The 16,990-nt window shown below is 46.8% G+C and overlaps 1 protein-coding gene across 19 annotated transcripts in view; it reads left to right on the top strand.

Annotated features, from left to right (window-relative positions):
* The window catches only part of LOC119968866 (type 2 lactosamine alpha-2,3-sialyltransferase-like), a 198,039-nt gene that overhangs the window by 125,429 nt on the left and 55,620 nt on the right, over positions 1-16,990 (top strand). For all 19 annotated transcript variants that reach the window (XM_038801782.1, XM_038801779.1, XM_038801778.1 and 16 more), the window contains one exon: positions 7,283-7,388. In XM_038801782.1, coding sequence (XP_038657710.1) covers positions 7,294-7,388 — 95 coding nt within the window. In that variant the 5' untranslated portion in view covers positions 7,283-7,293. The remainder of the gene's footprint in view (positions 1-7,282; positions 7,389-16,990) is intronic.

Below are 16,990 nucleotides of genomic sequence, written 5' to 3'. Positions count from 1 at the left end.
TACTGGAATGGTACCAGAGAATAGGGAATGCAGTTATGTGGGGAGAATGGAGAAGATGGGGGATGTTCCCCTTTGAACCGATAAGGCTATGAGGAGTCATCATCATCATGTGTGCCCTGCCCAAAGGCCATTAGGGTTGTTAAGGAAACATTGCCCTTATTTTCCACTGCAGTTATTTTTTCTTCTTTGTGATGAATTGAGGAATTAATTTCAGATATATTGTATTATATATATTTGGTGCAGTTAAAAGCCTGTGTTAGTATGTGACTGCTGAAGTCACATGTGCACATATGTGCAAAAGTCGAGGCTGAGGCATTCGGAAAAAATCATCTGCCAGAAGTGCCAAGTAGATGATCCATCTCTGTCTCCTCCGGAGGTCCCCAGCATCAGATGTCAGTTTTCAGCCAATACGATTCACGCCACATGATATCAGGATAATGACTGAAAGTACTGGATACTGCAAAGTCTATGGGCTCTGACAATATTTCGGCAATAGTACTGAAGACTTGTGCTTCAGAACTTGCTGCACTCCTAGCCAAGCAGTTCCAATACAGCTACAACGCTGGCATCTACCCAGCAATATGGAAAATTGCCCAGGTGCGTCCTGCTCACAAGAAAGAGGACTAATCTAACCCAGCTAATTACCGCTTAATCAGCCTACTCTCCATCAGCAAAGTGATGGAAGGAGTCATAAACAGTGCTATCATGTGGCACTTATCGACAATAACCTGCTCACGGACGCTCAGTTTGGGTTCCACCAGGGTTACTCAGTGCTTGACCTCATTACAGCCTTGGTTCAAACATGGGCAAAAGAGCTGATTGCCAGAGGTGAGGTAAGTGACTGCCCTTGACATCAAGGCAGCATTTGACCGAGTATGACATCAAGGAGCCCTAGGTAAACTGGAGTCAATGGGAATCAGGGAGAAAACTCTCCACTGGTTGGAGTCATACCTGGCACAAAGGATGTTTCAATCATCTCGGCTCCGGGACATCACTGCAGGAGTTCCTCAGGGTAGTGTTCTCGGGCCAGCCATTATCAGCTGCTTCATCAATGACCTCCTTTTCATCATAAAGTCAGAAATGGGGATGTTTGCAGGTGACTGCATAATGTTCAGCACCATTCGCGACTCCTCGGATAATGAAGCAGTCCACATCCAAACGCTGCAAAACCTGGACAATATCCATGCTTGGGCTGGCAAGTGGCAAATTACATTCATGCCACACAAGTGCCGGGTAATGACCATCTCCTACAAGAGAGGATCGAATCATCGCGTCTTTACATTCAATGGCATTACCATCGCTGAATCCCCCACAATCAACATCCTGGGGGAACTAGCCATATCAATATGTGGCTATCGTGCCGGTCAAAGGCTAGGCATCCTACGGCGAGTAACTCACCTCCTGCCCCCCAAAGCCTGTCCACCATCTCCAAAGCACAAGTAAGGAGTGTAATGAAATACTCTCCACTTGCCTGGATGAGTGCAGCTCCAACAACACTCACGAAGATCGACACCATCTAGGACAAAGCAGCCCGTTTGATTGCTCCTCCCAGCAGTCCAGGTGTACAGGCGTCGCTGGTCTTTTGACGACAGATGACGGACTACATGTGCCACAGGAAGTTCTGCCTGAACAACGGGACGTTGCAGAATTTGTGCCATGTCCTTGCGGACTTGGCACCCCATGGAGGAGGAGGATACCGGCTCCTGGTTTCCATCAAAATCGCCACAGCCCTGAACTTCTACCCCTCAGGATTCAACATTCAAACCCTCCACCACCGGTGAACAGTGGCAGCCGTGTGTGCCGTCTACAAGATGCACTGCAGTAACTCGCCAAGGTTCCTTTGACAGCACCTTCCAAGCCCATGACCACTCCCATCTAGAAGGACAGGAGCAGCAGATGCCTGGAAACCCCAACACCTGGAGGTTCCCCTGTAAGTCACTCACCACTCCGACTTGGAAATATATCGTCGATCCTTCACTGTCGCTGGGGCAAAATCCTGGAACTCCCTCCCTAACAGCACAGTGGACTGAAGCAGGTCAAGAAGGCAGCTCACCACCATCTTCTGAAGAGCAACAAGGGATGGGCAATAAATGCGGACCTAACCAGCGACACCCACATCCCATAAATGAACTAAATGTTTTTAATAGCCATGGTTTGAAAGACAGCTAGGCTTCTTGGAGACAAAGTGCAGTTAAAGCATCATAAATGTTTGGTCTTACGGACTTTTATTTATATTAAGAAGGTTTCATGGGGAGTAGATAATTTGAGATATTGTAGTTAGCTTAATAAAGTGATAATAGTTAATGGGAGGAGCCAAGAGCTGAAGCAGGACCCTATTCAGTTTTGGATCTGTCTGTAAACCGACAAGCTTCTTCCCTCCCAGCAGTCCAGGTGTACAGGCGTCGCTGGTCTTTTGACGACAGATGACGGACTGCATGTGCCACAGGAAGTTCTGCCTGAACAACGGGACATTGCAGCATTTGTGCCATGTCCTTGCTGACTTGGCACCCCATGGAGGAGGAGGATACAGGCTCCTGGTTTCCATCAAGATCGCCACAGCCCTGAACTTCTACCCCTCGGGATCATTCCAGGGCTCGAGCGGGGACTTACATAGAACATACAGTGCAGAAGGAGGGCATTCGGCCCATTGAGTCTGCACCTACCCACTTAAGCCATCATTTCCACCTATCCCCATAACCCAATAACCCCTCCTAACCTTTTTGGTCACTAAGGGCAATTTGTCATGGCCAATCCACCTATCTGCACGTCTTTGGACTGTGGGAGGAAACCGGAGCACCTGGAAGAAACCCACGCAGACACGGGGAGAACGTGCAGACTCTGCACAGGCAGTGACCCAGCAGGGAATCGAACCTGGTACCCTGGCGTTGTGAAGCCACAGTGCTACTCACTTGTGTTACTGTGCTGCCCACGACTTGTGTGGCATTTCACAACAGCCCTTATGGGCGGAACGGTGGTTAGCACTGCTGCCTCACAGTTCCAGGGACTGGGTTCAGTTCCTGTTTTGGGTGACTGTGTGGAGTTTGCACTTTCTCCCCATGTCTGCAATGGGTTTCCTCCCGGGTGCTCCGATTTCGTCTCTCAGTCCAAAGATGCGCGGGTTAGGTGGATTGACCATGCTAAATTGCCCCTTAGTGTCCAAAGGTTAGGTGGGGTTACTGGGTGTACCGGGATAGGGTGGAGGCATCGGCTAAAGTAGGGTGCTCTGCCCAAGGGCCAGTGCAGAATCGATGGGCCAAATGGCCTCCTTCCGCAATGGAGGATTCTATGATTCTATTCTAAGTTTAGTTCAAGGTGATTTTTTTTCCCTCTGTTAACAGAGGAGGTTTCTGAAAAGACAAGACTCTGCCAGCAGTTTCCTGGAGGATCACAAAGCGGTTTATCCAAAACATCTCTTTACAGCAAGTATCCCTGAGTCTGCTAACAGTATTGAAAAGTGGATTGTGACCTGAGATGGGTTTTCATTGAGTGGAGATAAAAGATAGCAGTTAGGAATTATTGTTTCATTGTCATTGTTAAACATTGTTTAACGAGTAATTGAAAGCTATTTTCTTGGTGATGCTAAAGATATTTTAATCCTGTGTTGGTAATGAAGCTTGTTTTAATACACCATATTGCTATTTTGCATGAAATCACTCATGGAGCAAAGTATCCTTCCGTCACAGTCTTACAAAATTAAAATAAAATATTGGGTTTCTATCCTATATCCTAGCAACTGTTGGGATCTTATCTGGGATTGTAATATTTATACAGGGTGCCACTAATCTCCTTGACTAAAAAGGAAATCAAATTCTATCACTCTTTTAACCATTGCCATCGTTCCATCTCTGTTTTGCCTCTTAATTCATTACCATGTGTCTGTATTTTAGCTTGCCTTCTTCAGTATTGATATTCTTCCATTTTTCTTCTTTTCCTCCATCTTTTCCACATTGCAGTCGTGACCCATGGTTCATTGACCTTCTTTGCTCTTAAAGACCCTGGTTATTTGCCCCTCTTTCTTTGACAGACCCTCTAAAGTGTTTCCATAGCCCATTTGTATTGGTGATATCCTTGTTTTTATCTGGCTTTGCTTTGTTTACTTAATTTACAAATGCTTCATTAATTTAATTTTGCTTCGAGGCTGCACTGTTTTCAGTGTTGTCCACTTTTTCTGTTGGAATACTGTTTTGCATTTTGGTGGGATTATGCATTTTGGTAGGATCCGAGTTTGTGTCGGCTCTCAGATCTTGGCACTACTGTATCTTTTGCCTCACCCTTGTATGGTCCAGTTGAACTCTTCCTGTGTCGCCGAGCATTTCACACGCATATTGTCTATTATGGATGCTTAAACCCCCTGTTTATTATCGGGAGCAGGGAATAGGAATGGGACAGGGTGGCACACCGAACCAGTGAAAACTCAACCCCACCCAGCCCCCAGGACAGACACTGGCTCCTGGCTGAAACCATGAAGGAAGCCGTGTGTGATTAAAGTTTCCACTTATATTTTGACTATGATTAACTTTGCTCCGACGGAAGCCAAATACTGCAGGTGCTGGAAATCAAAAATACAAACAGAAATGCTGGAAAGGGTCAGCACATTGGGCAGCGTCTATGGAGAGAGAAACAAAGTTAACATTTCAACCTTTCATCAGTACAGGCGTTTGTTCAGGAAGCAGGTGGGTACTGGCACCCGTGCTGCTGTCGCCATTTACAGCTCCTCTCGCCTCATCGTTTTATTCAACTTTCACCATTATCATCTCCCTTCTGTCATTTAATTTCCTGCCTTCCAACCTATCACAGACCTTCCCTATTGTTAATACGCCCCTCCTTCCTTTCCCTGCAGCAGTTCCTGCTTAAAACCCGTTACATCTCTGACATTTACCACTTCTGATAAAAGATCATCGACCTGAAACGTTAACTTTCTCTCTCCACAGATGCTGCCCGACTTGCTGGGTATTTCCAGCAATTTCTGTTTTTGTTTTACTTTATTCATCTTTTGTTGTTTACTTCTGTTGGTCACCTTCAGATATTCGTCAACTGATGTTGCACTTTTTTCCCGAATTGACCAATCATACTGAATGGCAAAGCAGGCTCAAGGGGCTGAGTGGCCTACTCCTGCCCTAATTCCTATATTCAGATGTAATTTCGCCAACAAAATTTACAAAAAGCGTTAAGCTTATGGCTGTTACATTTCTTGACCAATTATTCTTCTGCGAAACCTTATTGTTTAGGCGATGGAAACCATTTATTACCAGCTATAAGGTAGGTATCAGATCAAAGCATTGAAATGCTGCATGTTCTCTTAGTTTAGCTTTAAGTCAGTTGTTTATCGTCCCATGCAAACAAGAATCTGACATAGTGGCCGTGATTTAACGGAAAAGTTTCTAAGTGTTATTTGTGATGGATTTTGCTGGGAGTTTCCCACCGGCTCTGCTGAGAGTTCCCCAAGATTAACTAATGGCACTTGGGCTCAGTTCACTAATTGGGAACATAGTCCCACAGCGAGTGCATTTAGCCGTGTGTTTTCTGGCGCTCGCAACACCTAGAAACATATGGCTATACAACGTGAGCGGCCTCCGCATGAAACGTGTGTCAACGCCGCGCACATCCCCATTTTCAGCACTGGGGAGCTTTGTTTGCCAGAACTCCCAGTGTAGCAAGAGATCGGAGCGCCATTTAAAAATGGCCTTCCAGTCGAGGCTTCCGAAGCGACCTTCTAACGCCCCCCTCTCCCAGCCCGAACGCTCTAAAGGAGGCACCCCAAGCCCGATCATGCATGTGCAATAAATGCCAGCTTGGGGCACTGCCAGGGTGCCCGTGTGGCATTTGCCCATGCTGCGGATCAGGCTTGGGGGTGCCCTGCCCTTATTAGATGGTGTGTGGGGAACTCGATAACCCCCTTGTAGGTGGGTGGGGGGGGGGTTCCAGGGGTCAAGTTGGGGGGGTCTCAAGATTGGGACGTCATGACCTCTTCCTGCACAGGTGAGCGGAGCTCCTAAGTGCAGCCTCAGCGGGATCTTCCCTGCTGAGCCCCCAAAATAAAACTGAGCCCCATTAGATAGTGGGTCTGACGCTGGGAAACACCCCATTAAATGCACTCGACACTGGACTCGGTTTCATTTCCGTTATTTCGCCCCATTTCTGTTTTGCTTGGGAAAGAGTAAATCTTTTATCCCAGCGGCATGATCATTGTTTTTCAATGCAGTTTTGCGTGAATTGCTTTGAATTTGTGGAAAGAGCGTTGCTTGTCAAATTGTTTTTTTTTTTGCTCATGTTAATCGTTGAGTGATTGTATCATAATTAGAGTCGCACTATTTTAGTGATGTGCGCAAATCTTCTCGGGACAATATTTGTCACATAATTTAGCTTTAATCGTTCTTTAACTAAAAGCAGTTCTTGATCTCTAACATTTCCGAGGAACACCGTTGTGGAAGTGAGTTGCCAAGAAGCTAGGTTATTCGTCATGTATGTGGTATAGCACAACATATTTGACTGTAAATAGCCACGGTTTAAATTAAAAGAAATCATGCTGAAAGTAAGTACTTCCCTTGATGCTTTCAGTACCTCATTTAGGCTGTATAGAGATACATTTGGCTTTAATGCCAGAAATTATAGTTTCACCATTTTATTAATCTGCAGTTGTCTTACTTTCACAACCCTTAACCCCCTAACTGGAATGGCAAGTTCAGTATCAAAATGGAGAAGGGTACCATAGTTTGATGGGGGAGGGGGGGGGGGGGGAATTCTGGGGATATTGCGAATACATTTCGTGATTTAGTTCCCTTCAATTCCATTGAATACACATGCCTGTTTAAAATCTTACTGAGCGATGCGTGGGGGAGTGGATCAAATATCTTTCAAACAATGTGAGAGTTAGAACAAAGATGTGACCTGTGAAACAAAACATTTCTGCAGTGAATTTAGACCAAGTTGCCAGACCACTAGCTCATGGCACATATTTCCTTTCAAGTAGTCAGATGATGTGTGGCAACTGGTTTCCTGGCGACAGCAAGGCACCGTGTTGTGAATGCAAATAATAGAATTTGCACTGCTGATGAGACGTGTTGTCCGGTGGTGGCAGAGATCAAGAGGTTGTGGGTCTATTGCTCACAATTTTAACTATATTTTTAAAAAGGCTATTAAGTGCAAATAAATGAGATGTACAAAGGTGGTATGTTAAAAGAAATGCCAGAGAAGTCAGATTAAATTAGATGAACTTCAGTTGTGATTTATGTAAACTTATTTTTTGAGGAATAAGATTTTTTTTCCCCCCTTTATTTTACAGGCCTGGCAAACATGAAGAAACGTCGCTACGTTAAGGTGTTCTTGGTGGTGATGGTTCTCCTGTTGTTCTCCTATTACTTTTTGTATGATAAAATGAAATCTACTGGGTATGTTGTTTTACTAATGTTCATCTGTCGTTTACTACTTATGGATGTATAGCTGTTCAATTAGAGTGCTGGTCCCTCTGCTCACGCCTGGTTACTGTTTTCACTTTGGGTGCTGAATATGTAGCTGCGTCTTTTATCATGCCTGTAACCTTATCTCATGTTCTCAGTATGGGCTATAATGAAGGGGTAATCAACTCTCCATTACCTTTCTTTTGCTTTAGAGAATGATAAAATGAATCAAAATACAACTGGGCTGAGATTGGTCCAGAATTTCTTTTTTTTCCCCTGAACGTCTCTTTACTTCAGCTTTTTCTCGTACTGCAGCAGTGAACAAACTCTCCCTGGGGAAATTAAGAGGCCCCTTTCTTTGCGGGGAGTGCCGGGGGGATGGGGGGAGAAACTCTCTGAAATCTCCCTCGTTGACGTAAAAGATGCCATTCTCAACCTGGCAGGTTTACTCGAGGATGATTGGCGTGTTGAACTGTTGTGCATTTTTCATTGTTCTGTGCACCACTCCAAACTGCTTGAGGCTGAGCCTTGCGCAGGAGGAGGTAGAGTTGGCGCTGCTCAGTGCTTCGCTCCAGAGTCCCCAGCCCACTTCCGTCCCCAGTTCGTCTCCCCATTTTCGTCTGGCTTCGCTCAGTGGTAGACTTGCTCTGTCCAGTAGCTGTCCGTAGATATTCCCAGAGTTCCCCCCTTCCTTACTGTCTGTGTTTATCAGGTCCTCTAATAGTGTGGTTCTCGGAGCCCTGGGGTATCCTACCGTCTCCTTGCGGAGAAAGTGCTTGACCTGAAGGTCCCGCGAATAGATTCAAAAACAGCTCCTTCCCTGCTGGTACCAGGCTCTTAAACAACCCTCTTGTGGACTGATCTGACTAATGCTACACTCCTGTATGTTTCACCCGATGTCTGTGTCAATGTATTTATACTGTGTACCTTGTGTTGCCCTATAACGTCGTTATTTTCATGTACTAAACGTTCTGTTTGAGCTGCACCTCTGTAGGTCCTTTTTCACTTCCTCCACCAGGCTGGTCAGGTTCCACTTGTGGATCTGTGTCCAGTCCCGGGCTATCTGGATCCCCAGGTAGCGGAATTTGTTTTGGGCTAGTTTAAATGGGAGTGCCTCCAGCTCTGTCCCTCCCCGTTTGGGTTCACCGGGAATGCTTCGCTCTTGCCCAGGTTAAGTTTCTAATCCGAGAAGGTTCTGAACTCTTTCGGGAGCTGCATGATTGCTCTCAAGTCATCCTATGGTTCCGAGACATAGAAGAGCAGGTCATCCGCATAGAGTGAGACTCTGTGCTTTTTGCATATTGCAGTGCGATCGTCAGGGTTCAATTGCTAGGGCAAGGGAGCGGGAACAGTGGGCATCCCTGCCGTGTGCCTCTGTGCAGCAGGAAGTATTCAGAACTTGTGGTGTCGGTTTGAATGCTCGTCTCGGAGGCATTGTACAGGACTTTCACCCAGGAGGCAAGCCCTGCTCCTAGCCCAACCTCTCGTGTTCTCTCCACTGGGGGGGGGGGGGTCATTATTACATTCATCAGCCGCGTGATGTTCGCAATTAGCTGCCTACCCTTAACAAAGCTCATCAGGTCCTCTGCGACCACCTTTGGCACGCAGTTCTCCAGTCTCTTGGCCAGGACTGCGAGTATCTTCGTGTCTACGTTAAGCAGTGAAATGGGTCTGCTCGATCCGCATTCTGTCGGGTCTTTGTCTTTTTTTGGGTATCAGCGATACCATGGCCTGTGTTCGGGTAGGAGACAGGGTGCCCCTCGCTACCTGGTCTGAGAAGTAGGAGACAGGGTGCCTCTCGCTACCTGGTCTGAGAACATGTCCCTTAGGTGTGGGGCCAGGGCTGGCGCAATCTTTTTATAGAAGTCCGTTGGGTCCCAGCGCCTTCCTGCCTGCATGGAACTGGTGTTCTCCATGATTTCTCACAGATCTATTGAAGCTTCCAGTTCCCCCGCCTGTCCTCCCCCACAACTGGCTGGTCCAGTCTACCAAGAAACTGTTTCGTCCCTGCACCCCCATCGGGGGCTCTGAGGTGTACAGCCCTCGATAAAAGGTCTCAAGCGCCCTGTTGACCTCTTTTGGCTCAGTTACTAGTCTGCCTTGGTAGAGTTCCTTGGTAGACTGGACCAGCCAGTTGTGGGGGAACTGGAAGCACCAATAGATCTGTGACAAAGCTCATCAGGTTCTCTGCGACCACCTTTGGCACGCAGTTCTCCAGTCTTTTGGTCGGGACTTTGCGAGTACCTTCGTGTCTACGTTAAGCAGCGAAATGGGTTTGCTCGATCCGCATTCTGTCGGGTCTTTGTCTTTTTTTGGGTATCAGCGATATTGTTTTGTATCTGCGCTATTTTTTCCCTCATGGCTGCCTGCTTTCTCAGCTGGTGAGTCAGTAGGTGGCCAGCCTTTTCTGTGTTCGTAAAAGGTCCCCCATGTCTGACAGAGTTGACGTATTGCTTTCCTAGTGGATAGCAGGTTAAAGTCCATTTGCAGCTTTTTCCTCTCTGCCAGAAGGTCCACGGTTCGGAGTAGTTCCTGTCAACCTCCAGAATGGAGTCATTCAATTGTCACCTGGCCACCCTCTCTTCCCTGTCTCTGCGAGCCTCATAGGCAATAATTTCTCCCTTGATCACAGCCTTCAGTGCCTCCCAGAATGTGGAAGGTGAGACGTCCCCATTCTGGCTATTAGTAACGCACTCGCCTGTGATGTTTCCTGGCAGAAGGCCTTGTCGTCCAAGAGGTCCATGTCCAGACTCCATGTGGGTGCTGGGCACAACCTGTCTCCAACCTCACGTCGGCCTCTTGAGCTCTCATTCGCTGACATTTTTCCCCCCCGTTGTTCCTTTTCCTCCGTTGGAGTTGTTTTTTTGTTGGGCTTTCAGGCCAAATTTGTATAAAAGTATATTTTTTGGTTCTCGTTGGGAGAGGAGAGCCACCTGAAATGCGTATGCTCAGCACATCACTGTCACCAGAAGTCTGTGAGCTGCCTTTTTGAGCCGCTGCAGTCCATGAGGTATAGGTGCACCCATGCATGCTTAATGGCTACCGCCTATAAGAATATGAATCCATGTTCACCTGTCCTTGTTCGGACCATTAGCATTTTTGATGGACTGTGGGTGTGACTGTCATCATTCTAAGCAGGGTTGTGGAATATTGATACCATTGGCATGCATAGAAGTGTGTAACTTGGTTATATAATGTAAGGCATTTCACACCCATTGCAGCTGTCACTTTCTTGACTTCTTTGAGGAAGTAACTGTTTTGTTGTATGGTCAAAATCTATTCCGGGTCCTTTGCGGGTTTGTCTATTCTCCCGAAGCAAGTTGCTTGAAACAATAATTTCTTAAAACCACTATTCTTTATATATAGATACTTTGTACATATTAAGACCTCTGCCCAAGTTTGAAAAATTGAATCCTTCCAGATCCCTGTTAGTCAATCTTGTGATATGACATTTAGCATCATGTGGGGCTGGTTTAGCACAGTGGGCTAAACAGCTGACTTGTAATGCAGAACAAGGCCAGCAGCGCAGGTTCAATTCCCGTACCAGCCTCCCTGAACAGGCGCTGGAATGTGGCGACTGAGGCTTTTCACAGTCACTTCGTTGAAGCTACTTGTGACAATAAGTGATTATTATTATTATTATTATTAATATTATTTTATGTATGCTTCTGATGTTAACCCTTTTCTCTACATCTTCCAAGTATTCTGTTTGTTTCTCTGTTGTCCCTTACCCTCTTGTGGTCATTCGTAGTGACATTGGAGTTAAAGCTTTTGTGTCAGAGATGAAAGGCCTGTTTGTTTCTCTGTGGTTCCTCATGTTTCTCTGTTGTTCCTCGTGTTGTTTTACCCTCTCGTGGTCAATCGTGATGACATTGGAGTTAGGCTTTTGTGTCCGAGACTGAAGCACTGTTCTCAAACTCCTACTCACTTATAACTGATGGTGAGAAAACATTTTGTAGTGGTGAGGTTTGATAATTTCGAGAAACTAGATTAATGTCTGTATTTCTTCACTAAATTCTGTACGGTTTGCAATCCTCTCAGCTTCTCCTTTCACTTGAGGATAGCATGATAACATGGCTCCATTAACAAAGCCATAATTGTTTGCAAAAGTGTGCAATAGCTGATTAGCAAATTGCTGCCCATTGTCAGACATTGGTATCCAGGATACCATGTGTAGCATAAATTCTCTCGAGCGATTGGATGACTGCTACTGCTGTGATACTATGGAATCTTTTTACTTCAGTCCGCCGTTAGTAGTAATTATTGACTATAAGGAAGGTTTCTCTTTTTCACGCCCCCAACCCCAAATTCAAAGAAATCCATTCCCGTGCACTCCTAAAACAGTAACGGTTACAATGGTTCATTTGGTTCTTAGCTGTTTATGGCACAAATGAGACAGTTAGAAAATAATTTCCTCTATAGTGAGTAATGCCTGGCCACCAGACTGATTACTGTGCACTCGCAAAGTTAAGGTGGGGTTACTGCGCTATGAGGATAGGGTGGAGCATGGGTTTAAGTAAGGTGCTCTTTCCAAGGACTGGTGCAGACTCGATGGGTCAAATGGCCTCCTTCTGCATTGCAAATTCTATGCTTCCAAGTCCTACAAACTGAATGGTCTCACTTGATCTTCTCCATGGGACCATTCCTCCATGAACAAACACCTTGTTCTATTTTTTGAGCTCCGTTTGCATCGCAAATTGTTCTGATTTTACAAATGTTAAATCCTCTCCTGTCTGTTGGGGATCTGAAAATGATCCATCTCGGACTCCCGCGATGATTCTGTCACAAATCAGCTTGTTCCTTAAAATTTTGTAACTGAAGTTCTCAGCCAGCTTATATAGATCATTGGTGAATGAATCCATGTTTTCACCAGGTCGTTGCTTCCTTTTGCTAAATTCAGCCCGTTCAATTATTAGGTTTCAACAGGCACTGAAATATGAATCTGAAAGCTTGCAGGAAATTGAAGCTTATAAAAAGTTGAAATCTGTCAAGCCCCCCCCCCCGACTTGTTTTCATAACATCAGCTGCAGATCCTACTGCATCAAGTAGCGACTTGACGTGGTATCTTTGATCTCTTTTGTGTAATCAGAGGCAGTTCTGTACCGTGTCAACTTATTTCTCTAGTTTTGGACCTGCTGCAAGCCTACCGTGCTTCAGAATGATTTGGGGAGTGGGGGACTGGTAGTGTGAATTCCTTGCTTCTACTGAGCCTTGGGATTGTTGCTGCTTCGCTTGTGTTTCTCGTTGCTTTGGCTCTGCGTCACTGGCATCCTGACTCAGGGTCTGTGCCTCCACTTCTTTTGCACGTGCAATGTTCCGACTAGCTAGTTTTGAATTTGTTCCTTTTACGCTTCTTTCAAGGATCTCTCTTTCTTGCCAGCTCTGTACTTTCTCACAATAATCTTTATTGTCACAAGTAGGCTTCCTTTCACACTGCAATGAAGTTACCATAAAAATCCCCGTGTCGCCACAATCCGGCGCCTGTTCGGGTACACGGAGGGTGAATTCAGAATGTCCGAATTACCTTTTTTTTTTTTCTTTTTTTTTAATAAACTATTTTATTGAGGTAGTTTTTGGCTTTGTAAACAGTTTCAGGCATCAACAGAAAGAAAGCAAAAATGTGCAAATATCCACGTACTTTCAATACTTCAATCGTAACATACTGCACAAGCCCGCTCCTCTCCCACCGGTACCACCCCCACTTGCTGACGCTCACTCTCCCGCAAAGAAGTCAATAAATGGTTGCCACCTCCGGGCGAACGCCTGTACAGATCCCCTCAAGGCGAACTTAATTTTTTCCATCCCCAGGAAACTCGACATGTCCGCAAGCCACAACTCAGTCTTCGGGGGCTTTGAGTCCCTCCACGCCAATAGTATTCGTCGCCGGGCTATCAGGGAAGCAAAGGCCAAAACATCGGCCTCTTTCTCCCCCTGGACTCCCGGGTCTTCCGAAACCCCAAAAATTGCCACCCCTGGGCCAATCGGCACCCTTGTTTTTAGCACCCGGGACATGACGCCCGCAAATCACTCCCAGTACCCCCTAAGCTTAGGGCATGCCCAAAACATGTGAACGTGGTTCGCTGGTCCTCCCGCGCACCTAGCGCATTTATCCTCTATCCCAAAGAATTTGTTCATCCGAGCCACCGTCATGTGGGCCCGGTGAACGACCTTAAATTGAATCAGCCTGAGCCTGGCACATGTCGCGGCCGAATTTACCCTACTCAGGGCCTCTGCCCACAGCCCATCCTCCATTTCCCCGCCTAGCTCCTCCTCCCATTTAAGTTTCCGTTCCTCCGTCTGGGACCCTTCCTCCCTCATGAGCACCTTATAAATACCAGAGACTCTACCCTCCCCTTCTTCCCCCCTAGAGACTATTCTGTCTTGGATCCCCATTGGCGGGAGGCGTGGGAAAGATGGGACCTGTCTACGAACAAAGTCCCGCAACTGTAGGTACCTAAAATCATTTCCCCTTACTAGCCCAAATTTCTCCTCCAAGCTCCTCAAACTTGCAAAGCTCCCTTCCAGGAACATATCGCCCACCATTCCCACCCCTGCCCGCCGCCATACTCGAAACCCCCCATCCATACTCCCGGCGGCAAACCGATGGTTGTCGCAGATTGGCGCCCAAACCGACGCCCCCGTCTCCCCAACATGCCTCCTCCACTGGCCCCATATCCGCAGGGTCGCCACCACTACCGGGCTGGTGGAGTACCTGGCCGGCGGCAGCGGTAGAGGAACCGTGACCAGGGCTGCCAAGCTGGAGCCCGTGCACGAAGCCGCCTCCACCCATTCCCAGATAGACCCCGTACCCACCACCCACTTCCTTATCATAGCGATGTTGGCCGCCCAGTAATAATTAATCAGACTCGGCAAAGCCAGCCCTCCCTCGCTGCGGTTCCTCTCCAGCATCGCCTTCTTCACCCGCGGGGATTTTCCCGCCCAGACAAAGCTCATAATCATCCTGTTAACTCTTTTTGAAGAAGGACTGTGGGACAAAGATCGGGAGGCACTGAAAAACAAACAGAAATCTAGGGAGGATTGTCATCTTTACAGTCTGCACCCTCCCTGCCAGCGACAGCGGGAGTGCATCCCATCTCCGAAACTCTCCCTTCATTTGCTCCACCACCCTGGCCAAATTTAACTTGTGCAGCCTGCCCCAGTCTCGTGCCACATGGATTCCCAAATACCGGAAATTTTCCTCAACCATCCTAAACGGTAGCCCTCTCAATCTGTTGTCCTGGCCCCTTGCCTGTACCACAAACATTTCACTCTTGGCCATATTTAATTTGTATCCTGAAAACTGGCTGAACTTCCTCAACATTCCCAGTATACTTCCCATCCCGGCCACTGGGTCCGACACATACAGGAGCAGGTCGTCTGCGTAAAGAGAGACCCTATGTTCTACCCCGCCCCTCACCATCCCCTTCCATCCCTCTGCGGCTCTCAGCGCAATCGGCAGCGGCTCTATGGCCAGCGCAAACAGCAGCGGGGAGAGCGGGCAGCCCTGTCTGGTCCCTCGGTACAACCTAAAGTACTCCGACACTTCTCTGTTAGTCCTGACGCTGGCCCTCGGGGCCTGATATAATAATTTGATCCAATCCACCAGTCCCTCCACGAACCCAAACCGTCCGAGCACCTCCCATAGATAGTCCCACTCCACCCGGTCAAAGGCCTTCTCGGCGTCCATCGTCACCACTACCTCCACCTCTCTACCCGCCGGGGGCATCATTATCACATTAAGTAATCTCAGGTTGGCCGCCAGCTGCCTACCTTTCACAAACCCAGTTTGGTCCTCCCCAATCACCTCCGGTACGCAGTCCTCCATTCTAACCGCCAGTACCTTTGCCAGGAGCTTGGCGTCAACATTAATCAGGGAGATTGGCCTGTAGGACCCGCACGCCTCCGAGTCTTTACTCCACTTCAATATCAGTGATATAGTGGCTTGCGATATTGTCGGCGGCAGGGTCCCTCTGTCCCTTGCCTCATTGAAAACCCTCGCCATGTCCGAATTACCTAACAGCAAGTCTTTTGGGACTTGTGGGAGGAAACCGCAACACCCGGAGGGAACCCACGCAGACACGGAGAGAATGTGCAGACTCCACACAGGCAGTGACCTAAGCCAGGAATCAAACCTAGGATCCTGGTGCTGTGAAGCAACAGTGCTAACCGCTGTGCTACCATGCTTTCTAAGGTTCTCTGGATCTTTTACTCGCTGTCACCATGTTTTGTTGCGCGGTTGGAATCTATTTGAGTTTCTTAGGGCTTGCCCATTAATACCATTACCCTTTATATCCGGCTTCTATGTACATATTGCGACCTCTGCACGAGGTTGGAACTTATCTTCCTTACAGATCTCTGTCACTCAAATGTGTGATCTGACATAATTACATCAGCATCATATGTGCTTCTGATGTTAATCCAGTGTAAACTTGGGTTTGATATTAGCAGTAACATCGATGATGGCATTACGTCTGATTAGCCATGCCCATAGGAAGGTTCATTAAAAGATGTGAAACCCATTCTGGGGAAAATTGCACAGAAAAGGAAACTGCAAAGCCACCTATTAATGGTGGATATAACATTAGGGAAACATCAAGATATAAACCACAAGCAATGGTACTGGTTTTGGCTTCTTGCAAAAGCATTGATTTCACATTATCTACATGTTATTTCATTTTTCTAATCTGGAAATAGGCAAACCTGCTGTTTTTTTATAAGGCATTATTGCTTGTCAAATAGTGCCTGGTTTGAAAGAATAGTAATTCTTGTGGATGAATCTCACCTTGCTTTAAAGTGTTGTGCTGTTTGAGCTTTGCTGATTACAATTTGTATGTGTAAGTTTGTGTGTGCGTACATTTTTCTACGTATATAATGTCTGTGATGGTGGAGCATGTCAGGTATCCAACATTTTATCATGGTGGGGTTAATTATTAAACCGGAGCACAATGGTCATTTCATAGCAGTAAATAAAAATGCCAGCTTATAAGGGACTCTGTCTACTTCAAGAAATTGCTATTTAGCTATGAAGAACAAATGTTAGGATAAAGCTCAGACTGTAACAGGAACCGAGTGAAGCGCAAGTCTGATATTGGCACCTAAAGGAATTGTTTTTTTCCAAGACTAGTCGGATTGAATGCCGTTGTACATCCGGCCATCAAATCTCCTCGGCATCCATCACCCGGCAGGTTTTTGTGGTGCTGCCATACTAGCAGATCTATGGTTAAGATTAGCCCTTTTGGTTATGGCTGAGGATTAATCCAAATGGGACTCTTGCATCTACTGCAATGTTGCAAGTTATCTCCAAGCAGCTTGGTTTTCTCTTTATTGTCTTTTGTGCATATCCTTACTTTATCATCCTTTGGCGGCACGGTAGCATAGTTGTTAGCACAGTTGCTTCACAGCGCCTTGGGTCCCAGGTTCGATTCACGATTGGGTCACTGTCTGTGCGGAGTCTGCACATTCTCCCTGTGTCTGCATGGGTTTCCTGCCACAGTACAAAGATGTGCACATTAGGTGGATCGGCAGTGCTAAATTTCCTCTTAACGTTCAAAATGGTTGGGTGGAGCTACTGAGTTATGGGGATAAGGTGGAGG

Source organism: Scyliorhinus canicula, chromosome 7, assembly GCF_902713615.1.
Source record: "Scyliorhinus canicula chromosome 7, sScyCan1.1, whole genome shotgun sequence".
Classification (NCBI taxonomy): domain Eukaryota; kingdom Metazoa; phylum Chordata; class Chondrichthyes; order Carcharhiniformes; family Scyliorhinidae; genus Scyliorhinus; species Scyliorhinus canicula.
Note: the sequence above shows the minus strand (reverse complement) of the source record. Positions and strands in the feature narration are given on the sequence as shown.